General features: G+C 33.2%; 2 protein-coding genes across 2 annotated transcripts; both read right to left on the bottom strand.

The window, feature by feature from the left end:
* Positions 1-13,904: 13,904 nt before the first annotated feature.
* On the bottom strand, positions 13,905-15,752 carry LOC129321078 (probable WRKY transcription factor 75). The gene is made up of 2 exons (XM_054966807.1): positions 15,257-15,752; positions 13,905-14,527 (listed from the first exon to the last, which is right to left on the bottom strand). Exons 1-2 carry the CDS (start codon positions 15,631-15,633, stop codon positions 14,350-14,352), a joined length of 555 nt encoding a protein of 184 aa, XP_054822782.1. The 5' UTR covers positions 15,634-15,752; the 3' UTR covers positions 13,905-14,349.
* A 7,855-nt stretch (positions 15,753-23,607) lies between these two features.
* On the bottom strand, positions 23,608-26,151 carry LOC129302936 (uncharacterized). The gene is given in 7 exon segments (XM_054941896.1): positions 23,608-24,453; positions 24,766-24,791; positions 24,794-24,877; positions 24,880-24,993; positions 25,503-25,702; positions 25,797-26,011; positions 26,100-26,151. Coding segments are annotated over 6 exon segments (795 nt in total). The 5' UTR covers positions 25,889-26,011; positions 26,100-26,151; the 3' UTR covers positions 23,608-24,174.
* Between the last annotated feature and the right edge of the window lie 144 nt (positions 26,152-26,295).

Below are 26,295 nucleotides of genomic sequence, written 5' to 3'. Positions count from 1 at the left end.
ACAAAATTTTTAAAAAATTAACCTTTTCTCATATTCTTTAGATGCAGTAAACATGATTTTTAGAAATTGCTGTGCTGATTCTGTCATTAGGAATGTAGTGATTATAAATAGGGAGCTTATTTATAGGGATTGGGAGGTTACTATCAAACAAACCTCCAGAGATAACTTGAGATGTGCTGATTACATAGTAAGAATCACCCATGGCATGAGGGATTAATATGAGATTACTTTGGTCTTGTCTTACTGGTTGTGTAACACTTGCCCTGAGTGTTATCCAAAAATCACACAATTCAAATAAACTAAGTGTGGTTAAGGAGTTAATCCTAAAACCAACTTAGGAAACAAACCATTTAAATCACTAAGCAAATATACGATTGCAAAGTAAACATTTAAAACCTTAAAAAAAATTATAGGTTCTAACTATAGCGCACGGAAGCAAGTTAGATGAAAGAGAAATAAAAAGATACTGTCATGACAGCATTTAAATTGCTATCATGACAACCCTCCCGAGTCAACTTCTGGGAGGCGTCGTTCCGCCATCCGACCTCCGATCAAAGTGATTTTAAAGCTCACACGTCACATTCAAAGGGTACTATAAGTATACCAAATTTCAAAAAGATCCAACGGTCGGATTTAAAATTAAACATGTTAAAAATTTGATTATTTTTGCTGTCATGACAGCTAAAAAGCTGTCATGACAGCACTTCCGGACCAACTTCCGGAGTGCACCATTTCATCATCTGACCTCCGATCGGAGTGATTCCAAAGCCCACATGTCACTTTTAAAGAATACTATTAGCATACTAAATTTTGAAAAGATCCAACGACGAATTGAATTTTGTGCAGGTTATAAAATCAATACTGTAGCTGTCATGACAGCAATTTAATGCTGTCATGACAGCACCTCCAGACCAAATTCCGGAGTGCGTCGTTTCTCCGCCCGATATCCAATCGACGTGATTCCAAAGCCCACACGAAGCTTATAAAAGTTTTACTTGTGACCCAAATTTTAGAGAAATCCAACAGTCGGATTAAGATTTGGACACCCGGATGCAAAAGTGCAGCTTTTTGGTAAAAACCATTTTCAAAATTGTCCAAATCCCATCCTAATGGTCACAAACCTGTGGAAACACTTTGGACACGTTAAATAAGATTAAAAACACTTGATAGAACATTCAAATGATGGAAAACCCCCATACATCAAAATTTGACCACCCGGGTGCCATTTCCCAAAATGGACCCTAAACCCCCAAAATGCACAAATCATACAAGAGTGGTCACAAATCAATCCAAATACCATGTATTTATATAAATACATATGCTAAACATTTTCACTTGGCTCAGAGCTCCTTGTGGGGCCCACGCACCCACTCTCTCTATCCAAGCTGTATGTTTTCCCATAGCACACCATTTGCAATGCAACCACTTTGCATTTTCTTATAAAATCACATATATATATCAAAATAAAGATATGCTTGTAATAGAAACTTGGTCTACTAAGTAAATCCATCAAAACCACACACCATAACTAAGTTTCCTAGCCACAAGTCTGCAAACAGACAAAAATTCATACACAAGCACACAATCCACACATATTCACACACACACACATAATCATATCCTACTGGCACCCTAATCTTAAATACATTACAATATATTTGCTCAAAAGAAAGGGGTTGCAGTTCTTTACAAATCACAAGCAAACCCCTAGCTTTGCTCCTTTCCCCGTCCACCACTGGATCCTTCGCCTGGACCTAGAATATTGAAAAGAAAGGGGTGAGACAACCACAGTCTCAGTAACAACGAAATTTACATTGATTATTACAAAGTAAGCCATAATCAAATAAATGAATAATAAATTCAACATAGTATATAATTTAGCCATTTAAAATGCATGAATGCATGACCTAGGCCGGTATGGCCTTTCATGACCAACAGAATGCCCCCTGGCACTCTTTAACTCGCAGGTAAATCTTATACCTACTTGTACCTCTACAGGCACAAAACATAATCTAAGGCATGATCTAATCCACCGAACCGCCTATGCCCCTTCGACGTGAATCCTGAGCAGTCAAAGCTAACTCCCTCTCAGAGCCAGCCCGACTTACTCTCCATGTGAGGGCTACCTTGGCCTAGGCACTCAACCTCATACTTCATATGTTGGATTCCCTCCCCCACTGAGAGGTGTCGAACACTCAATACACTAACCACTTTAGTGCACTGAGCCCACAATACGTAAGACAACACTGAGTACTGACAGTGTGCCATAGAATATCAAAAATCCACACCTTCTCATTGGTGAACTCCCACCGAGATCATGCCTTTTACTCTTATCTACCTTTCCTGAGTATTGACCATTCAACACTCTAAAGTAGTATAATATTTATAAATCTCATTTCCATAAAAACATTGTTATTAAACAATTAGAAAACATATTTGTACTATAATCAAAGTAGTACCCCATAACCCCTTATAAAGCACATTTAATATTTTAAAACATGTAATGCATGATAACTAGTAATATTTATTCAAAAATAGCTAAAACAAAGTAATAAGAAATATAAATTCCCCTGTTACCTCAACCCTTTGGTACTAAAAGGGTTCCCCTTGTACAAAATAGGGCTCGACTTGTTCCTTACTTCTCAATAAGTTTCACCAACAATTTTCTACAACATATAAGTGATCCACATCACTTATCATGACAAATAGCATTAATGAAGACTATAACTTATACCACACAACTTATGTCAATGAGTCATACTCCACCCTAATGGTCCATATATTAAACCAACCATTCACATAGTATCACTTAACCACCAAAATCATTTATTAGTCATCACTAGGCTAATTTTCAATTTATATAATTTTTTAATCAATTAAAAACCTTTACTTAGTACCACCAACTTTCACCATTAGCCCTTATAATGAAAACCAAACCTTAATTTAAATCTTATTGGGCTCAAATAGCAAAATTATAACTAAATCAATAGGCTTAAACCATTGAGGAGCAAAAACCCAATTTCTCAAGGTTTATTTTGTGCCCAAAACACCTCTTTTCATCCAATTATTCACTCAAAACATTAGATCACTATATAGAAACTCAAAACATGCTCCCTAAAATCCAAAGAAACAAAAGCTTACAAGAATAAAGCCTTTGGGATCAAAATTTAAAAATTTTCTCTTCCAAAAATTGAAGAAAATCAAGAGAAAGAGAAGAGAATTGAAGTAGGGAGTTTACCTATCGTGTAGCCGAGCTCGCAACGATCGCAAAGACTCCTAGATCCAAGCCTAACTCCCTCCCTTTCTCTTCTCTTCTTCCTCTCTCCCTCTCATACGTTTCCTTTCCTTTCCTTTCCAACTCAATTTCTGCGTTTCTGCATCAATTTTGGTCTTTAAATTGCTGGTCAAAAAGTTTGGGGAAAATTACAAGAAAGGGCCCAACATTTTTTATTATTGCACAAAAGCCCGGGTCAACTTTGGTAATTTTTTCCATAGTTAAAAATCAAATAAAACCAAACTTTTTCTTAGTAAAATTCAAACTCTGGGCCTCTATTAAATTATTCTAAATTTTAATTTAATTATAGATATTTTATTTTATTTTTATTTATTTTTTTTAAATAAATTTGAGTCTTAAAATTTTTAGGATGTTACAGGTTGTCTAGACTTGATGCTGTCTGGTATGAGTGCCTCTTAGTTACATTCCCTATTTTCAAGCTTTGTCTTGCCTTTGTATTCTTAAAAAAAATAATGGAAAGAAAAATGAAAAATGACAATAAATTCTCTTTCAAATATATAAATAACAATTCAGTCTTTTAAAATGTTATAATTTCTCTAAAGTCCCTATGAATTTTTCTATCATTAATAAATTTATATAAATTATCAAAATGCTATTATTGAAAATAAATAATTCACAAGTTTTGTTTAAACATTCACAACTTTTCTTTTTATATTCGCAACAATGCAATAGCAAATTACAACTTCATATGTTAAATTTTTTATGTACTATTACAGTGTTGCAAATATAAGAAAAAAATTATTAATATTTAAATAAAACTTGTGAATAATTTATTTTTAACAAGGGAAATTTGGTAATCATATAAATTTATTAATAACAGAAAAGTTTCTAAAGACTTCAAGAAAATTGTGGCATTTTGATGGACTAAATTATCATTTATATTGTCGCACCTGAAAAATGTGACACGGACAATGCACGAGCAAAAGTTCCAGCCTTCGAAAGGAAGACTGAAGAAATGAGAGTTGCCACCAAAATTTTGAAGAAGATCTTGGACAACCATTTAAAGGATAATAAGGATGGTCTGTAAAATCAGAGAATAGATTCAGGAGTTGGTTAAGTGTGGGAAAGGTATTAGACACCTTACAACACTCGTTCGTCAGAATGGTTACCTGAAGTTTGTTGTGCTATATTAATATGATTTTAAAATTATTTTAGTTATCCCTTTTATATTCATGTGTTTGATATAAAAAATGATAAGAATTAAGTGAGAAATATTTATTTATTTACGAGGGAGGACTTGACTCAAAATCTAACTTTGAGGCTTACGTACCATGTGATGGAGATCAAAATTCACGTAGTTCAGGCTAAGAATATTATCAATGGTTTTCTTTATTTGTAATTTCCATAAAAAAGAAGTTTAAATAAAAATAATTTATCAGTTGCAATTAAAATAATTTTCTAAGATGTGCTGTTATTTTAATTCACAAAGATAATTTAGTTTTACTTTCTTACTCCCATTTTATATTTTTTGAAAATTTTTTCATTATTTTACTCTCTTATTTTAGAGATTCACCTTGCCAACATAAAAAAAATTTTAAAAGAAATAAATTTTTTTTAAAAAAATGCCTACGAAGACTTATTGTCACTCGTGGACATTCAAATGACCTTAATGCTCTCTTTTCTTTTTTTTTATTCTATAAAATCTTAGATTATCTACACAGTATTTTTTTAAGATATCTTTTTTTATGTTAAAAATTATTCAATGGGCTCATGCGGACTATATATAAAAAAATAAGTATTTATTATATTATTAATTATAATATTTATTAATAACCACAACATCTGTAAAAACTTATTATCTTTCACAATGAGGCGATCAAGCTGAATATCTATGAGGATTTTTTTTTAAATCTCTCACGATACCCTTTAAATATTTTAATTGATTACATTTGTGAAATGATATGAACAATTTTATTCATTTAACCGCACGTTTAAAGTCTTCACATGAAAGTGATGTCATTTCAATCAAAATTATTATCAAGAATTAATAAATTATTACTAAATGGAAATTAAATATAAAATAATGTATGACTTTGAGAAATAAAGAAATAAAAATTAAATTTAGTTTGATTAATACTCTCTCATACTAGAAGACAAACTTTAATCTAACTTATCACTTAGCTCAACAATGAAATTTTTGTTCAAAATGTTAGAATCAAAAACATCATGCGAAAGTATTATAACTAAATCAACCTCATTTGTAAAAGCATATAAATACATGTTAGAGCATATTTAAAGTACGTAACATTATTTAGAGAAAGAAAACACAATGTTATAAGGCTACTTTCTCTTCAAATATTTTCACAAATATTCCCTATCCATACTTAAACGTTTAAAATCTCCAAATTTTCTTATTTCAAATATAAGGAGTTATCATCAAGGATCCTTTTCATGACAAAAATCTACTCACATATCTGTTGCAAGACTTTAGAACAAGGACGATATGAAGCAAAAGACAAGTGTGGCATACCAAATAGCAGAATAGAGAAGGGAGAAAAAAACAACTTAGACATCTTGTAGTGATGGAAAGGAATAACTAGCTCCCAGTTTTGAACCACAATGCTGCTCTTTCCTCAACAAAGACACAGCCTTTGTTCCTTTGGCACAGAGAAAGACCTCTACTCCTTTTCCTCTCGTCCTCATTTCTTTCCTCGTGCTCTGTTTTTCGCGTTCTTCTTCCTCTATCCGTATTCTTATTTTCTGTGTTCTTCCTCCTCGGTCTGCTGCTCTGGTTTTCTCTCTTCTTGCCTCAATCTCAGCTCTCGCTCTCTCTCTCTCTCTCTCTCTCTGTCTCAATCTCTTCCTCTCTCAACCTTTGTTTTACTCCCTTCGGTCTCTCTCTTCTCTACCCTTTTTGTGTTTTTTTTTCTCGTGCTCTGTTTTTCTCTCCTCATGCTCTGTTTTTCTGCGTTCTTCCTCCTCTTTCTGTGTTCTTGTTTTTTGTGTTCTTCCTCCTCGGTCCGCTGCTCTCTTCCGTCCCCTTCCATCTATCTTTCTCTGTCTTAGCTTTATATAGAGGATAGGGGGGATGCTTTTTTGAAGTTATGATTATTTACATGCTGTTTTCTCTTCACACGCTTCAGCTTCTATCTTGCCTTCTCTCTTTTTCTACCTTTTCCCCTTTTTCTGCTGCGTTTTTGTGTGTCTGACCTCCTTTATCTCTATCTTTTTGTGCGTGTGCTGTTCTGGTCTTCTTTCTCTGTGCTTCCATCTGCTACATGCATGCATGCATTCTTGGTTCTGTTTCTTTTTTCCTACTGGCCGAAAATGTGTGTGTGCGTGTTCTGGTTGCTTGCTACTCCTTCTGCTCTGTTTTGCCTCTTCTGCACTTGGCTAAAAGTGCATGTGTGTGCGTGTTCTCTTTTTCCTATCTTCTGCGTCCATGCTTCTGCTTTCTTTCTATGTGTATTTTGTACGTGCATGCTATTGTGGCTAGCTAAAGAGGATCTGTTTCTTTTTTTTTAAAATGTTTCAGCATTTCTCTGCCCTATTTTTGCATTTCGTGTATACTGTTTTTATTTGTTTTTCTTTGTGTTATAACGTGCAGCGTCGGAGGTTTTGTTTCTTCTCTCTATTTTTTTTTTTGTTTTGGCTATGGGTGACATGCACACCCAGCCTTTAATTCGTTTTCTTTTTTTAAAAAAATGTTTATCCTTTTGAAATTAGATTAAAAGGTAAAAAATTATATATATTTTTTAATAAAAAATAATAAAATTTAAGGAGAGAAATTTAAGAATAGTTGAGTCTCAAAAAGTTAATTATCAATATCTTTGAATGGTTGAGATAAATTGGGAGAGATTTTAAAATATTTATAATCCTAAAAAAGGATTAAATCTCATTTTTATATATTTTTGGTTATTTATTATTACTTTTATTAAATAAATAAAAAAATACTCAGATAAAATACAGTGTTCACATATATATTTTAGAGAAATTTTATTTTTATTTTTCCAAAAAAATTAAAAATTAGAAGACAAAACTCTTAAAAATAATTAAAAAAATACTATTTCTGAAAACTTCTTAATCAAGTTTTCTCTCTTCTTTGATTTTTTTTAATTTTTCTCCTCATCCAAACTAAGTATTACACTATATTTAATTGAAGTGCTGGGAAGAAGGAGGAGAAGGGATTCCATCCAAACTATGGGTTCCTCACTTTCTCTCCAACCAATCAGGTTTTAATATAAAATGAGGTGGTGAGTAAGTAAATAATACTTTTAAAAAATTTAATATTTCAGCTATATAAATTTAAATACATGAAATATCCTTCTATATATAATCTAAACTTTATTGTTTTGATAAAAAATTAGATGGAACGTGATAACTGATAACAATAAGGTTGAATTCTTGATTTTAGAAACAACAACAATAAAGACAGCATTATAACATTGATCTAAATGTAAACTATTGAATTTGTAGCAAGTTCACATTGAGCGTGTGTGAGTTATTCTTCAAACTTTATGTATTACACACAAGATAGATGTCCCTAGAAATTTAGAAAATTAATCCTTCCCCCCTTCGTCCTAGCTAAATAACGTCTGAGTAATCTGTATTGTTGGTTGATAATTAAAAATGGACACATCTCCCATCATATGGGTGTGATGCAATATGTTTCAAAAATTAATGTACTGACGCTGATAAATTAAATTTATATTAATTGACTTGCATTTTCAGGATCAAAATCGCCTGTGTTTAAAACATAAGGTCATACTGAGTGACCGTGGACATTCACTGGATATGCCATTTTGTCGGCGATGCGAACATTTCGTGAAATTTCATTCCCTTTCAATCGAACCAGCTCAGGCCTTAACTGGAAAAGCTTCACGCTTTATCATCTGCCTCGTTGGCATCAGCCAAATTGGTCCCAAAAAAAAAAACAAATGATTTTGGCCCAAAAAAAAGAATACAACAAATGATGGCAACAAGAAACAATCAGCCAATATAACCCCTCCCCCGAGGGGGGAAAAAAAAAAGGGCAGTGACGTCACATCGATTCCCACATCCATGATCGATACAGGTTTGACCTCATCGATTCATCCGTGTATTAGACATTAATGTCTCCACACAAAAATGAAAAGAACACTAGAGAAATTAAGAGAGAGACAGAGTGCGCGGGCGCGCGCGCGTGTGGATGCTTGATATTCGTTGACATAGAAACAGTATAATATGTTACTTGATACCACATCAAATCAACTGCTCCTCGACGGAAAAAGTGAAATCCGACAGCAAATTTTTCTTTATGATCTACTGAAGGGCTTTATTTTACTTTCTAAACAGTGCATCTTTATTCTTTAGATGTATGTAGAAGTGTCGCACGTCTCCACGGATATGCGTAAGTAGATTATATACCTATTAATAAATAATGGCTGGTTTATTAAATAGACTGCAGAATTTATAACACAAAAACAGGAGAACACATCACAACTCACAAGAGAAGGCACTAGCATGAAATCAGCAATGAAAGATATATGTACATATAGAAGTTTGTATAATTAAGAAACGGGCGAGTTTGATCTTTATGGATTCAACCCATAAATTTAGTTTTCTATTTTTTGCCTATTTTTAAGGCTTAACTTTTATTTAAAAAGCTCAGAACTGAACTCATAAGCCTTATTTTAAAAAAAAAAAATAATAAAATTTGGGATTAGTGACCTTACTATTTAATTTACAAATTTGAAATGTAAAAGTTGAGATCAAAGTGAAAATCAAATACGACATATTTAAATGGAATCTTGAGATTTATATTAAGACTCACTACAAAAGGTAAATCCAAGATGGAAAATTCAGTTTTTAGTGAGATATGTTCATCATCTCTTAGCCTATGGTTGGTAAGTCTAAAATCATGAGCACATACACATTGATTCTTGAAAATAAAATGAAAACTATCCAAAACAAAATTTCCATATTTCTAGATAAGGTGCTGATAGGTTGATGAATAACAGACAATGGACAAGAACATGAAATTTCAATTCCAAGATCAATTTTTTCATGTAAAACACAAATCTAGTAGATTTTTCAACTACAAGCTTTTTCTTTCCCAACCTAAAGTAAAAAATCCAAAATTTCCACTCACAAATATGACAACATGTCGTGCATTGATGGACTAGAGTGCTGCAATCCAGATCAGCACAATGGGTAGCATCTTCAACTCAATCAAAATGACCAATTTTTAATCTAGATGATCCATTTTAATCACCTGATCACAATCACCTTTGAAGGTTTTGGTGGCCACACCTGGAGGAGTTCGTCATGAGCAACTAGATGAGTCCATCATCGAGATCAACTGGTTGAGAATCGAGCACCATGAGATGAGAATTTGAGAATCTCAGATCGTGAGATGAGATTGAGCTTTGCTTATAAGGGAGGAGTGACCGAGAATCTAAGATCAGAGATGAGGGGCGAGGGCATCATGAGTCCCCTTATCCAGATTGAGAGATCGAGATCTAAAAGGGAGTAAGGTGGAGAGACTGAGATGAAGAGGACAAGCAGTAGAGAGGTAGAGTCTGCAAAGTTGAGTATGACAGTGTGTAGCTTCCTTAGGGTTTCTTTTCTTCCTGAAGCTAAAACTATGCATTTTGAAATGGGGAGGCAAAAAAAAGAGGAAACTGGGCTTGGAAGGCCGCTCGAACCTAAGCCGGTTTTTTCAAGACTTATTAAGGCCAGGCTTTAAAGCCTGATTTTCCAACAAAAAAAAATAGCCAATTTTTTAAACTTGAACTCTTATAAAAATGGGTTTAAATGAACAGCCCTTATTCTCGATTTTAGATGTTTGTTAGCTCCATACTCCCAAATAGCATCCAGGTCATGCTCAAGCAAAACTCTCGTGTTTCTTTTCATTTTCTCCCTTCTTACTTTTTAATTTTCAAACTAATTATTGCTTACATTACATGTACCGTGGCATGCAATATAGAAAGCATCTTTTGTGTTGTGATCCAGGAGCCATGGTAGACATTGCATGCACCATGGCACATGATACAGAGACACATCTGAGTTTTCTTCCTCTTTCAGGGCCCAGGTGGCTCAACTTTACTCTGAACTTAATCTACAGGCTGTAACGACAACGCAATCAGCCTATTAATACTCTCTAACCATGCACACACCCACACATACTTACACTTGCTTATCTACCTTTTATTAGTTTAAGTAAATAAGGGGTTGATTTTTTGGATGTTATAGAGATGATAATCAAGGAAAAATTATTTGACAAGCTAAGAATTATATTTTCTGTAAATATTATTATGTATACGCATGCATAACTAATACTCTCTCTGTTAAAAAATGTAAAGCATTTTTTGAGGAGTTGGATATTAAAAAATGTAAGGCATTTTTAATCTTTCAAGGTGTAATCATTGTCATTTTTTAAAAAAAAATGCCCTTATGAATAAATAATTTTATATTTATTATAGAGTGTTTAATAAGGATAAATATAAAAAAATAAAATTAATTTAAAAATAAATAATTATTTTATTGAAGTGTAAAATTTAATTAAAAATATTTTATATTTTAAATGAAGGAGTAATTAATTAATTATTGGTGTGATGTGAGTATCCGTTTGATGGAGAGGGCAACCAAATGGGTGCATCGTCAACCTCAATTATTGGGACATCAAATCCAACTTTTAGGAGTGCGCCCACCATACGTCCATTCCCTTGTTTTCCACGCGGTCCCCCTCTCCCTCTTTCTCATCTGTAACCAAACTCGCACTAATCATTTTCATTCACCTCATCATTTTTATTAAAACCAGTATATTTTACTTCGATTTTTAGGTTGTTCCTTGTAACTTGCAAGATTGTTGAGCTTGATCTCTCTGGATTATATATAAATGCTGATGAATGTTGAATAGGGTGGTCCATGGATACGTGGTACCGATAAAACGTACATGGACAAGCTTGCGGGTATCGTTTCATAATATATAAGAGAGAGGGAAGGATAGATACATCAAGGTGCACATCACATCTTATCACAAACACGTATGCAAGTCACCAAAGACTTATTAGCCTATTGACACCAATACATCTTTAAATAAATAGATGACGAGGTTACAATTTTAATCCAGAAACATAATAATAACATTTAAATAAATGGATTTAAATTCTCTAAAATTGTGATCAGTGAATTTATGTGAAGTTTTACTTGTCAGTAAAGAGAGGAAATAGAATATTTTAAAAAATAATAAAATTAAAAAATATTAAAAAGGGAAAACTTCATAATATGTAAATTTATAATTTCAACTTTAGGATATTTAAATTCTACGTAAATAGTGCAAACTAAGGTTTTAAAAAATAAACTAGTCATTGAATCAGATTAGCCATTAGTTCATGGTTTATTGGTTCAACTAAGGTCAAATTGTGGCTGAATTGATTGACATTAAATTAATATATTTTTAATTTACGTATTATAATTAAATAAGAAATACATGCAAATATTTATATTTTCAAAAAATATTAATAGAATGTTTGGTAAAATGATATATTGTTAATGAATACATGATTAATATTAATTATTTTTGGCTATTCTTTCTTTTAATTTATTTTTGAAATTATTTTTTAATTTTAATTAATTCAAACTAGTTTGTAAGGGAACTAGTTCAATTTTCAATCAGTTTTTTCGATCATTGACCAGTTCTATTATGGGTGATTTTGAGAAGTCAATCGAATCGGATCAAGAGCTAGTTCTCGATTTAATTGATTGAACTGGCCAGTTTGGTTCGATATTTAAAATGCTAATGCAAACAGCATGTTACCATTTTAGAATATTCACCATTCTACTAGGAATATATATATATATATATATAGGGTTCTTTAATTTCATCATATTGAATTTGTTATATTTTTATTCTCTTGAAAGAGAGTCTTATTAAGTAATGAAGTAACATCTAGTTAAAATATATAGGGCAAGAGTTTAGGTATTTTACCTTATATACTTATTACCCAATCAAATCAAAATAGATAGTTTTATGCGGTATAATTTTAATCATCTAACTTTATATAAAATTTTAATTTAATTTTATAAAAAAATTTAATCTTAATATGGTTAGTTTCAAATCATTCTTTTATATGTCAATTATTGTTATTTTTAAAAAATAAACTTAATATATTAAAACCTGAAAATGTTTTTTTTAATATTTAAAAATTTAATGTATAAATTTATTATTGATAAAATTAATGGTATTATATTTAAAATATTTAAAAAATATTTTATAAAATTAAAGGACTAAAATATATAACAGCAAGGATATAGATTTTTTTTTCTAAAAATGATTCTACCCCCTAAGACAGAAGATTGGTATCAAGCTTGACGCTGGACTTGAATTTGGGCTAGGAGGACAAGCCCGGAAAAATGGAGAATGTAGTTAGACCGGGTTCGGTGTGGAAAACAGCCTAACAGGTCCGAGCTCAAATACGGATTCTGAATTAGACGTGCACGCGTGCAGGCAAAGGTTCATTGCGAAAACCCAAAGTTAGCTCAAATTTTATTTTTTTGTTTTTTCTGTTTGATTCAAGTGCCCGCATATCCTCTCGTGTGATAATATTACCACATTTCAAAGTATAAAATATTTTTAAAAGAAATTTATCAACTTAAAATATAAGAAATTTTAATAAAATAAGGTGTTAGTAATAATACTTTTTCAATATTACATTTTTCATTATATTCTCCTTTTAATATTTTTTTATAAATAGAATATTATATGGAGGATATATTTAAAAGTTTATATCTTTTTTAAAAAATAAAGTTATAAAGAATATTTAATAATTTTCATTAGCATGTGTGATTTTGTTTAAAAGCGGTTGGGAGTGCTAATTAGTGCTAATTAGCTATTAAAGATGCTAATCATGTTACATGTGGTTGTTGGTTGCCACTCTTAGGTTGAACAGTCATTTCACGTATAGCTCGCGATCACTCATTTTTGTCGTTAATTAATAATCCTAGCAATGGTAATTAGTTTCATACACATCAACAACTGGCAATTAATTAATAACGATTACTGATATGCATGATTTGACGACAAGTAATTATCACTAACGTGAATGATACACTTGATTTCGCAACATGAACAGTGGAAACCAGCTCTAAATCATGACAATACGAAAGCATACATGTTACATTTGCATACACACGTGGGCGCGCGCGCACAATAATGTTGTTAGCCCGGCATCACACAATTAGCTATTAGATGAAGCGCTGAAATTCACCCCATGCTTGTTGGCGGTAATTATAGGTACATTTTAATTAACGACATAAATGTAATTATTGACGGGACAAAATTTTATGAATGAATAATTTGATTTGCAGCATGTCATATATAATTCGATTTTTTTCAACCAGAGTCCAAAATCCAAATTATAGCAGTGGCTATCTAGTTCCGTCACCAGGCAAAACACTTGCTCGGCCACAAACACACTATTATCTCTTAAAAAGAAGACTGATATTTTCTTAATTTCACTATTTGTTAATGGATGGCCAGGCAATATTAGAGATGCGATACTCCTACATCGTGTGATTAGAGCATCTAATAGGCAATGCCATAGTTTGGTCCTTCTCCACTAAACAAAATATACCGAGTCAATATCTGAGAGTTATTTATATTCAACATAGCAGCAAGCGCAAAGCGTAAAGAAATAAAGGGTATTAATTATTAATTAATCTGTATATGATTCAAACGGTAAGAAACTGGAGTGGGACTCAATTTACATGGCCTAATTAAGCTAAAGATTACGAAGGAATAAGAGACTGTCTCTAAAGGGTTTGTCCCCATACATATATAGCAGCAAGCAGATTCTGGTATACCTACTACTTGGCCTGAGTATGGATAGATCTCCGTAGTCGCGCGTCGAGCATCCATACATCCCTGAAGTTTGCTTATTTTGGATAGACATCTTTATTATTTCTAAAAGAGGAAACTCTTGGCTTTGGTTCCAAAAAATGGAAACTTCAGGGAAACATATGAATTTGCACTCGAGAGGATCCACATGCAAGCGTGGGTGATCAAGATTTTCATGCATGTACTGTGAGGTAATTAAAAAAGAAGGCTGGACGAGATAATTAAGTTGAAGGATCTAAAAGGGAGTGTATATTTGCATCTGACTCAAAATGTGTTCGAAGTTGTCGGTAGTCTTCTCGATGGGATGGTTGTGCTCTCCCTCGTACGTGGTCACCACTACGCCCTCGTCTTTCGTTAGCCGTTGCACTTGTTTCTTCACATTGCATCCTTGATGCGTACACCTGTAGTAGCTCCTGCATTTTTAATTTATTCATCAGACCAAACACCACCCAACCTTCATTAATTAATTTCATCACACTCATGAAATAAAAACATCCACTTCAAACAATTGATACATGCGTGTGCCCATGGAGTCAGATTAAATTAAAGACCACAATTGAGACAATATAGTAGTTCGGAATTCAGTTTCTAATGTACAGTTGATTTTCAGAAAAATATCCAAAGCAACAAAAGCAAATATTTATCTTTTGTGTGTGTGTATGTGCGTGCGTGCGTGTGTAAGCTTGCTTATTAGCTTCTTATCATTTTTGTCTTGCTGTTGTGGCCGTGCATAGAGGGCATCAAACTGATGGAAAAACCCTAGCTACAGCCAGGAGAACAGAATATAATGCAGATTTAATTTGTTGATCATCAGTTTCATCATTTGAAGCTATCATTTCCTCATAAGGTCGCATTAATTTTCACGTATTTCTGTTAGCTACATATATATAGATATATATACACACATATATCCCTTCCGTGTCCCCATTGAGAAAAAAATAGTAACAGCGAACGACTAGAATCTCTGGAATAGAGATTATAACGCACGATCAATTCATCAAGGAATATCAGAACTGTGGTGGGGCACATGTATATTCCTAGGTAAAGTTGATGCATATAAAGTCAAAGTATGTAGGCGTCATAAATTTGAACACGGGATCTCGCCTGGAAATGTGAAGAGAATGGATAGAGAAGGAACAAACCTGGGGAATTTGTTGTTTTTGACAGCTTTCTGGCCATATTTTCTCCACCGATAGCCATCATCGAGTATATCCACCTGACTCCTTGTTTGGAAAGCATACCTGGGCTTCCTCACTTTCTTCTCTCCCTTCTTCTTCCCGGAACCACCCCGATCGTCCCTGCTCCTCAACACGCTTTCATCTCCTCTCAGTGTCTGCAACTTTTCGTGATCATCACTCTCCGCGGGCCTCAATCCCAGGAACCCACTCGAGTTAATCTGAGCCTCCAAGTTAATATTATTGCTCAGACCAAGAAGCTGATGAGAGCTTCCCATGGCACTCCCGGACGCAGAATAACTCGAAGGATTAGGACAAGGAAATAAGACGGGGTAGTTCTCCATAGCTGAAAGAGAGAACAGGGAAGGAGGAAGAGGAAGAAACTAAATGGTGAAAAGCAGAAGAGACGTGTATAAATAATGGGTGGGGGCGGCGGTTTCTTGGAGTGGCTCGTGAAGATCGGGGGAAAAGGAAAGATAACAAGAGTCCAAAAGGGAATGTAGAGTTATATAAATGAATCAATAAATAAACATATAGGACCAGTGGCGATATTTGATTGATAGTTTCGTAAACGGCACGTAAGCTATGGAAAGAGAGTGTTGGGAAAAATGAGGTTCACTAATTAACGGCAGCTGGAAGGGTGGAAACGTGAGGCGGCTTCATGATTAGGATAGAGACATTAGTGTGTGCATTTCAGAATAAATAGGGAGATTGATTTGAAACGTGATTTTTGAATTTTGAATCATGCAGAAACAGAGGAATGACTAATATCCATCGATGTGATGCGTATCTAGATGTATAGTGCATTGATTTTTGGGTTAATTCAACACGGGAGCAATAGTAGCTGGTCAGTGGTCATCGTTTTTGTGAAGATCGTGGGGTTCCGGTCCTGGGATGAAGCTGTGCGCAAAATAATAAAATTAATTACTTCAGATTACGCATGTGTGTATACACTTCTTTCATTTAAAAATATAAAATATTTTTTAAAAAATTAAATATTAAAATATTTTTAATCATTTGAGGTATAATTATTGTCTTTTTTTTTAAAATACTCCTATTGATAATAACTTTATCTTTATTATAAGGTGTTTAATAAAAATAAATATAAAAGGATAGAATTAATTAAAAAATAAGTAAATATTTTATTAAGGATGAAATTCAATTAGAAATGATTTATATCTTTAATATATATCAAAGAAATTTTACACCTTATGGATAGATCGTAAATGATCATGAGCTTCATGTTTGATTGATGGACAAATAATGACGCTTTTTATCATGTGTTCAAAAATATTCAAAAATTAAAAATACTGGTTGAACCCATTTTGCCAAGTTCATTAGATTTAAAACCCACGAGGCAGAGTTTGATTATGGTCAACCGCTCAATCGTGGGGTTGTTTTTGTTGGTGATAAGTGCGTGGGAGGAGAGAAGACTTGTAAGCCCAGAGCAGTTTCGTAGCACGTCGTCACGCTTTACACGTGGACACTCCATGCATGTCCCTTGCCCAGCACTTTGTCTGCAAAAATTTACTACAACAGCTCTTGAATTCAATTCAACCTTCTTCTAGAATACGCGAACGCCGAAAATATGCTAACAGTCTTCAGAGCTTGAAGATTGTCTAATATTTTTGTGGTTTTAATATTAAACCCAAGTAAATCAAAAGCGCCATCAAAATTAACATCACGGTGCAAGTGACGAATAAAAACATTTTTTAACAGAAAATCATACTCATTCTTTGCCATTGCGATAGTATCAACGTTTTTTATTAACTCGACTTAATTAAGTTACATTAAAGCTTTCGACCAAAAAAAAAACAGAGAGATTTGCTGTATTAATACATAATCATGGATGTATAATTTAAATATAAATTGTGTTAATTTGAATGAGGGCGGGCTGGGTTGGGTAGGTGCGACTGCAAGGAAGTGTTGATTATATTGGCGCATGTCTGCGCATCCACTGCAGCTTCCCTGAAATAGCTGGTGGCGGCTGAACGATTGTGCTGCGGACAAAATAGTAAGTTCTTAAACTCCTGAAAAATTTAGGAATTTGACGGGATCTTTCAGTACAGAACGTTGAATACATGTGTGTGTGTGTGGAATAAAATTTATTAAAAAATCACAGCATAATTTATAGACCAGGTATTAGTAGCTTTTATTTTTTTTAAATATCATATAATACTAAAAAAAGTGTCTGATCTTTTCTAGTGCGAGTGTTTTCTAAAAACTTATTTTGCCCTTAAATATAGAAGAGGGGTCCTACTATTTTTAAGTAATTAAATAATTTCGTTCTTATTTTAAAAAATGAAAGGTGTTAATTGTGTGTTTTGCCCATTACAATACTAGTTATGACATTAGTAGTGACAAAATTAAAAAATTACTGTCCTTTTAAATAGAACATAGTAGTTTCTCTCTTTTAAAGACTCCTATTTTTTCCTTCTCTTTGAGTTCAATCGGTCTGTATCCCTTTGTCCCCCCCCCCCACTGGAGAGGCTTCATCAATTGTATGCCACATTAATTAATAATAAGTAGATATGAATATTCTTCCTGTCGAATCTCATGAACTTCCTGTATTTGAAAAATTAATATCACATAATGTAGCAATGATTAAATTTTTAATAAGAGGTATCATTCAAAAAGGCACGCACCCGCAAGCTGCCGACTAGATTAATACGAGCAAAGACATGAGAAATTGGTCTGTGTGTGTGTGTTACATACTGCATGAATCATGATGACCATCTCGCGATGATGCCCGTCTTCGATATATCTTAATTAATTCTTGCCGAGATAAATCATTCAAAAGGACACGATTGACAGCAGATAGGAAATTGTCTGCAAAACAAAATGATATATTTATTTCTCTGCGTTACCTACGAGACAACGAATACAAATACATGCAACACGTCCGTATGAACATACACATAGAATCGGGAATAAAGATCGAGCCTGAAGAGCTATCAATTTAATTTTATTTTTATAAGGATTTGGGTTTACAAAAAATGATATTTTTAAAAAAAAATTGAGTTTTCAAGCCTAGCCTTGATAGGCCTAAAAAAAGGGCTCAAGCAGCCCTTTTAAGTTCATTTTTATTTTTTTCTTAAAAAATAAAATATTTTTAATTTTAAAATTAAATTTAAACTTTAGAATATATGTTTATATTTTAAAATTAGAATTTTTCTTATTTAATTTTAATTTTTAAATATTATAATTTACATTTTTAAAAAATATATGAAATATTATAATTAAAAATTTTAATTTTAAAAATTTTTAAAAAATAAACAAATAATAATAAAGGTTTATAGACCTGACCCTGAACCCTTTACATAAGGGCTGGGTTTCCAAAAATGAGGCATTTTAAAGAAATCGAGCCCAACGGCCCAAGGCCTTAAGGGTTAGGCCTATAAGAGCCGAGCCCATATGGATTAAGCCCATCCATTTTCCAACTCTACATGTACACATGAAATTAAAAAAGAGTATTATCATGTCATTTGTACGTAATTTCAGACAAGCTCATGTATTGCAATTCCTCAATATGGAATCTAGCTCGCTTGAAAATATTTAAAAAAAAAAAAAACTGGTAAAGAATGAAAGAAACTGGTTATTGATGAATCGGCACTTCGAGATCTTGAATATAATAAACTGCTCTTGAATTATAAACTAGCTCTTCATAATTGTCGGTGACCTGCATATTCTGTCGTTCAGAGCAGAAAAGCCATGCATATATAATCAACTGGTCAAGTAAATTGCAAAAGACTAAAAAAGGAAGAAGAAGAAGAAATCTTCAATTTCTCTTTCACTTGAAAATTGAAATATTTAGTTTTCTACTCATATACCCAGCACTGATTAATTTATAGCACAGTACTATATATATAGTTCCGTGTATATATATGCATTGCTAATTAAGTTAGATCTAGTTTTCTTGGTTTTGTTGATGAGGAGGGAAGGGGATGCCAAACTCAGAAATCAAAGACAAAGTCAATGTAGGGAGTTTCAAGTTCAAACGCAAACAACTGATGATAGAGTTAAGGAGGCTAAAAGAATATCACACACACGCACATATTACGAGCACGAGAGAGTTTGGTCGCAGCTTCTTTTCTCCGTCCTAGTTATGACAATTGTGAAAGCAATTTATCAATTAAGCGTTGAGAGGGGCAGATTATTCAAACTCGTTTTGAAGCGTCAGACGACCATGTGCCACATACATACATACATATATATATATAGATTTTAATATTCAAACACATACTATTTTTGGTTGGAATATTTACACACAAACATTGTTTTTGCTTTGTAGCTAGGCGACGCATTATCCACGAGCCCTTTGATAATTTGATTCCTGACTTTCCGTCATCGTTTTCAAACATCACAATCAGTTTCGGCCAATTTGTCACCGATCTTGCTTCAGAGTACACAGAATTCCTACACTCTGTGCGCTGGTCCACCTTCTAAGTTCTCTTGTGCCACCATCATGGGCGCGGAATATCTGCACGCCCTCTTTCAACTTCAACACTACTTTTCTTTTTCATTGAATTAATTTAATTTCTTCATTCTTGGTCGACCACACAACACTTTGAAGGTATTTCACATTTTGATTTCTTTTTCTTTCCTTCCAAATCACAATTGACCGTGATTTAGATTTGAGGCCATGCTACTTTTCAATGTATCGTGAAGGAGAAACAAAAACAAAAAAACATGAGCCTGTTTGGTTATTGTTTTCTTTTTTGTTTTCAGAATTGTTTTTGAAAACAAAACAAAAATAAAAAACATGTTTGATTATATAAATGTAAAAATAATTAAAAAATTAAAAAATATATTAATTATAATAGTTGCAAGCGGTTGATGATTATAGTTTATAATAGAAATAGGTTAAGCAAATTATATTTTTCAATAATCAAATATAGTATATTTTGAAAATAAGAAAGATATAATAAAAATAATTTTAAGATATTTCAATTTTTTAAATGATAATAGTTTTAAAAATAGTTAAATAAAAAATAGCTATCCAAACAAGTTTTTCAATTTTTTTAAAAAGGAAGAAGCAGTTTTTAAAAGTAGAAATCAATCAAGCCCTGTACGTCCATTTTCCTATGCTGTTTCTGTGTATTTGTGTTTTGGAGAAACATTTAAATAGATCGAATATATTACGTGATTTGTAGTCTGTTTAATTAATATATTTTAAATAATTTAAATAAAATTTTATGTAATTTTTTTAATTGATTTTATTCTTATAACAAAATGTAAATTTAATTTTTTAAAATTTTCTCTTTCTACTGTTATTAATATAAAAATTAATTTCTATTTAATATCATTAAAATATAATATCATATTTTTATTAAATAGATTATAAAAAACGTGATACACTCCATTTATTTAAGAATTTTCCTGTGTTTTGATGAATTGGAATTTGCCAGTGGTAGATGAGCTTCTTGCAATTGGCTTGTAACATATATATTTGTGAAGTAACGAAAATAGTTGGGTGCATGAATCGACGCGTCTCTATCCAATTGCACACGCGTGGCGTCTTTGACTAATATTAATTCATACATCGCTGTCCATGTGCTATACCCGTGTGGATGTGTCTCGGAAACTCTCGAAACCAATCGGTTTTACTCCAACCAAACCAGCCCAAAAAAGTATACATGTATGTATGTATGTATGTATGCACACATATTTCTCGTATATAGGTTTAATGAGCAATATATACACCACGAAATCCTAACAGTCCCATATATCCACATGCAAAATCTCTGGAAACTGATGCGGGCATCATTTTACCATAGTTATTACTTGTATGAAGGGAGAGAGGTAAAGAGGGCAAATTAATTCCGCCTATTAATTACTCGTATCATATTTATAATTTATTCTCAACATAATTTATTAGAATTTAAAAAATATTAAAATTCATTAACTATATCTAAAAATTCAATAAAAATATAATTTTATTTTTATTAAATATGTATATTTTAATAATGTGCTACTCTCTTTCACCAACATTCAAATGATGGTAAATAAAAAAATTTATAATAAAAAGTTTAGCGATATAACTCATAATTAAAATAAAGAATATCCTCTCTCTCTATTTTATAAATAAAACCGAACGACTTCAACGTTTTATACTAGCAATAATAATTAATTATGTATGTAAGAATAACGCATATATATACGAATACGAAAATTTATCCAAAAAATAAAACTATGCTATTTGAAGTCAGCAACAAAAACATTAAAAATAAACTGAAATGGCAGGAATAATTACCGGTTTTGATTGGTTTTTTACCGGGCGGTACCCGTTTTCATAGTATCAGTGGAATGAAAAATAAAACTAACTAACTGAAAAATATCCCTCACAAGTCACAATAATGGAAAATTTACGCCATCACAGAGAAAGAGAGGTGTTCACCAAGAAGGTCGAAGGAGAAGAGGTGTGCACTCACAAGGATAGAAAAGTAGATCTTCGAGATATAAAACTCCGTAACCAAACTTGTCAGATTAATTGATGAAATATTTGGCACTGTGTCAATATTCAGAGATTAGGCGAAAATCCACAGATTCAATATATTAATCATACGCATGAACTATTTTGATGTAAGACGATCTGCCTATCTTGGTTAACACCAGGATCAGGGTCAATAATTCTGACTCGTGCTGGCGGCCGGGATCTCAAACATCGGAAACAGCGCCTCAATCCTTGGCGGTCAGTTATCAGAAAACTTATTAAAGCAGATCTTGACACTGAATGATCACCGATTCAGCGACTTAATCATGGCCATTTGATCAGCGATTACCATGCAATAATGCTTTTTTAAAATGATCGTTACTAATCTTTTTGAGTTGAATATGCTTGGATATCCCCAGATCAGAAATATAATTACACATGGAATGAGCAGGAAGAAGGTTTATCTTTTAATCCTCAAAATGCATTCTGTTTGCAAATTTTTTATTTTTCCCCCAAAAACACGTTTCGATTACTTATAATTGAAGCTACTGACTTAATAATATTCTGTTCGGATTGGAAAAGGAAAAAAAAAAAAGATGGTACGGACAATGTGACGTGGTTTTGTTGACTTTGAAAATCAGACAGGCACGTAATTCTCGATAACATTGACCGTGGATGTAGAAGTTTGATTTCAATGAAATGCAACTAAGCATAATTTGTATGGGAGCGCCGGGCGCTATTGGGTGCTGGGTTTATTAATCATGTTTAACGAATATTCCCATGCGTCGTAATATTATTTATTTTTCTTTGAAGGACGGAGAGAGGGATTTTAGGAGGAGGTCCGAAGTTTTGAATGTGCGCGCGTGGAGCGACCACGCATGGAGATGTTCAAGACTTAGTGCAATGCACATGGGAGCGGTGAGGCGCGTGGGATGTGATCGCAGGTCGTCATGGCTGTCGTCACCCTCCTTTCTCATCGCATACCATCCCCACTCCCCATCTCCCGTGCTATTCATTTATTTATTCCCCTCCCTGCTTCGCCCATGGGAGCACATCCTGTGCTCATCACCCACCCCCGAGTCAATTTGGATTGTCCAGGTTTCGGTTTAGATTTAACTTTTTTTATTTTTAAAAATAAAAATTTATTAAATTTTAAATAAATATATTTTATTATTAACATGTGTCATTTATATTTAATTAGATCAGTCTAAATTTAATATTAATTTTTTATAATTTTTATAAATTAACAGTGCAGATTTACTTTGAATTATTTTGAATCTGATAGTATAATAAATTAAAAATTTTAAATTTAAACAGTACAGATTAATTTGGACTCATTTGATTAAATATGAATGACACATGTTAATAATAAATACATTTATTTAAAATTATATAAATGTTTGTTTTAAAAATTAAAAAATAATTTAATCTAAACGGTTTAGATTAAATCTAAATAGTCATCACCCCTAATAAGCACCAAATATGCTCCACTTCACCCATACTCCCTCTGTTTTTATTTGTAACAAAATTTATTATTTTTAATTTATTTTTATATATAAGTAAAATCATTTTTTTAATAGGTATTTATTATATTTTTTAAATTATCTCTCATAATTTTATCATTCATAGTCATAAAAAATAATTAATAAAGGCTTGATCAACACAATTACTAAAGGGTATTGTAGTCTAAATATTTTATTTTTATACACAATTAATATAATTAATTAATTTTTTTTAAATTTTGTGATATAATTTTTTTCTCTTAAAAATAAAAATGGAGAGGCATTATGCAACATGAATTTGTTAAATTGGGTCAGGCCTTATACAAATATACCTATAAACAAATATATAAACACCAAACAGAAAGCGAGAGGGAGCGCGATATAATCATTAATCATTTGGATCTTGAAATCAGGCACGAGTGGCAAGCCCAACACGTGGTGCCCAACACCCAGATAATGTATTTGATTTTGATCCCACCTAATTTAATTTATTATTATCCTCTTGATATCTTCAACTGGTGGGAACCTAGCAGAATATCAGCATAATCACATCCCTGTGTCGTAAGCTCTATTTCCTTCGAGTTTGACTTCATATTACTACAGTCATGGGGTGACATATCTTCATATCACCGCCAAGAAGCCAGCTGCAAATTACTCCAAACATTTTTGCTCATCCAAGCTCTGCTTTCTATCTACACATTGTCTGGTGACTCAAGTTCGATTCGCATGTCACGAAAAAATTGAACTTGACAATTAATATATATAACAAATCAAAGAGAAATAACTCATGAGCATTATGTTTAAAATTTGAAGTTAAGATGTGCTGTCGTTTAATTGCTTTTTTTGTTACTCATTTGTTATGTCCTTTGGATAATCGTTGCCCATTTCTAATACAAGTAATTTAAAAAAAAAATGAAAAGCTGGTAAGAAAAAAAATTTAAAAAAATGAATCACATGTAGGAACGTAGCCGGGGCCTGGTCAAGGATTGTGCTCCGTCCACGTAAATGGTGGTTCCTGTCATGTAGCGAGAATCATGACTGATAAGATAGATGACTGTTGATGCGAGGTCTTTCTTAGCATCCAGCCACCTCTCCATTGGCGCCGCCATCTTCACTAACCTCTCCGTCCTTTCCCTCCCCACTGATTTCGGGTACTCATCCCCCACGTGCAGCCCACGTGCGATGGCGTTCACTCTCACCTCGTACCTTCCTATCTCCATAGCCGACGCCTGACGACAACAATTGCATCAGTATCGAACCAACGAACCAAAGAACCCCCCAAAGCAACACAAAAGTCAAACTTTACATGAAGCGGTTAGATAAAGGGGCACATCATCACAGAATATAACTCGCTGATCCGATCGTCCGATGTGACCTCAACCTCGTGGTTCCTTCGAATCAAACACACTAGGCTGAGTAGGCCCATTATCCATTGCTCAGCCCAGATTCCTAACCCCTTTTTAGGCCGAAGCCCAACTACCAAAGGCAACAGTCAGCAATGAGAGAGAGAGAGAGGAGAGAGAGAGAGCAATGTCACTCACCCTGACTAGCTGTTGGATTGCGGCCATGTGGAGGCAAATGCGGCAGCTCCTGGGTAAAGCCCTCTCTCTGCACCAATTAGGGAAGTCATGAATATAATGGAACCTCCTGTTTGAAGTCTCTCATCTTTTGCCCCACGGCTTTCAACAAATACCATGCAGCCATGTAATTGATCCTCACTATTTTATTCACCTCTTGTTCTTCCACTTCTAGGTGTTCCTGCGTCTTTCCTGTTAATGTCAAAACATCTCATAACTTATTAGAACATAAAAAAAAAATCTCGCGTATAAATATTAAAAGATAAATAATAAATATATAAATTTAAAAAATATCTAATTAAATGATTTAAATTTTTTTGATAGAATATATTATCTTTAAGCATCTTTGTATATAAGAAATCTAATATATTTGATATCATGAGTCATTCATTTAGGGACCAAAATCCAAAAAAACAAAAGAAAGAAAGAAAAAAAAAAGAATGAAAGATTGGAAAAAAAATAAAAGATTAAAACAGAGAGAAAGAAAAGGAGAAGAAGAAAAAATTAAATAAACTTGAGGTCTTTAAAATTAAAAAAAAAATACAAGCTGAAGAAAGAAGAAGAAGAAAATAATTTACTATCCTTATGCATGTTTATGTGTGCAAAATCTAACATGACTCTATCTCAGTCCCTATCTCATTTACGGACTATGTATTCTCTATTCCCTCGGCGATTACGAGTGCAGTAACATGAATGCATACCTTCGTAAGTATAGCAGTTCACAAAAGCGTTTAAATTTCCCAATATCTTGCATGCCTTATCAACAGCCTCCTGGAATACGGCTTCCCTTTCTTGTTCCATGTCGAGTCCAATCACCTCCACCGGCGCAGCACCGCTCAGGCGACTCATTATGTGGTTGCTGATACCCCTCAGGCGACTCTCGTCTCCCATCAAAACCAGCCTGAACAGAGACTGTCAGCCTTGAGTTTCCAGCACTTTCCCGCCGGCAATCAAACAGAAAAATGAAAACGAGAAAGAAGAGACGGGGGTTATACCTGCATCCATGCTTGGCTAATTGGAAGGCGATACTCTGCGAAATCTCGTCGCCGTTGGAAGTGAGCAACACTGTCTTCCCTGAGTTTCCCATTTTGAGTTCTTCGCTTCAACGAATGCGCATCCCTTCTCCCATAATTTTTATATACACCCGCCACGTGACGAAAGATTCGGGGAAGCCCGCATAAAAAAAAAAAGAAACAAACAAAAAAAAATACTAAAACGGATTACGAGTTTTGAGAAGCATGTATAATTAACAAAAATGAATGGAGAAGGAAAAAAAACGTGTGCATGTAATTGCTAACCGATTTAATCAGACAACGAGTATTGACCCCACTTCGACCAAGGCAGCGAGCGAAGTCACGATTTCAAATTCATCCACCCCTTTCCATAATTTATGTGCGTACGGAGCCATTAATCTATCAAATATAAACCCTCATTTTTTTAGGAAAATAAAGTCTTTTGGACGACGCTCTGCTTGCTGTCCTGGATTCACATCTT

Source organism: Prosopis cineraria, unplaced genomic scaffold (genome assembly GCF_029017545.1).
Source record: "Prosopis cineraria cultivar Desert tree isolate PC_DT_omini unplaced genomic scaffold, ASM2901754v1 PC1, whole genome shotgun sequence".
Classification (NCBI taxonomy): domain Eukaryota; kingdom Viridiplantae; phylum Streptophyta; class Magnoliopsida; order Fabales; family Fabaceae; genus Prosopis; species Prosopis cineraria.
The sequence above is the reverse complement of the archived record's forward strand: the minus strand, read 5'-3'. Positions and strand labels throughout refer to the sequence as shown.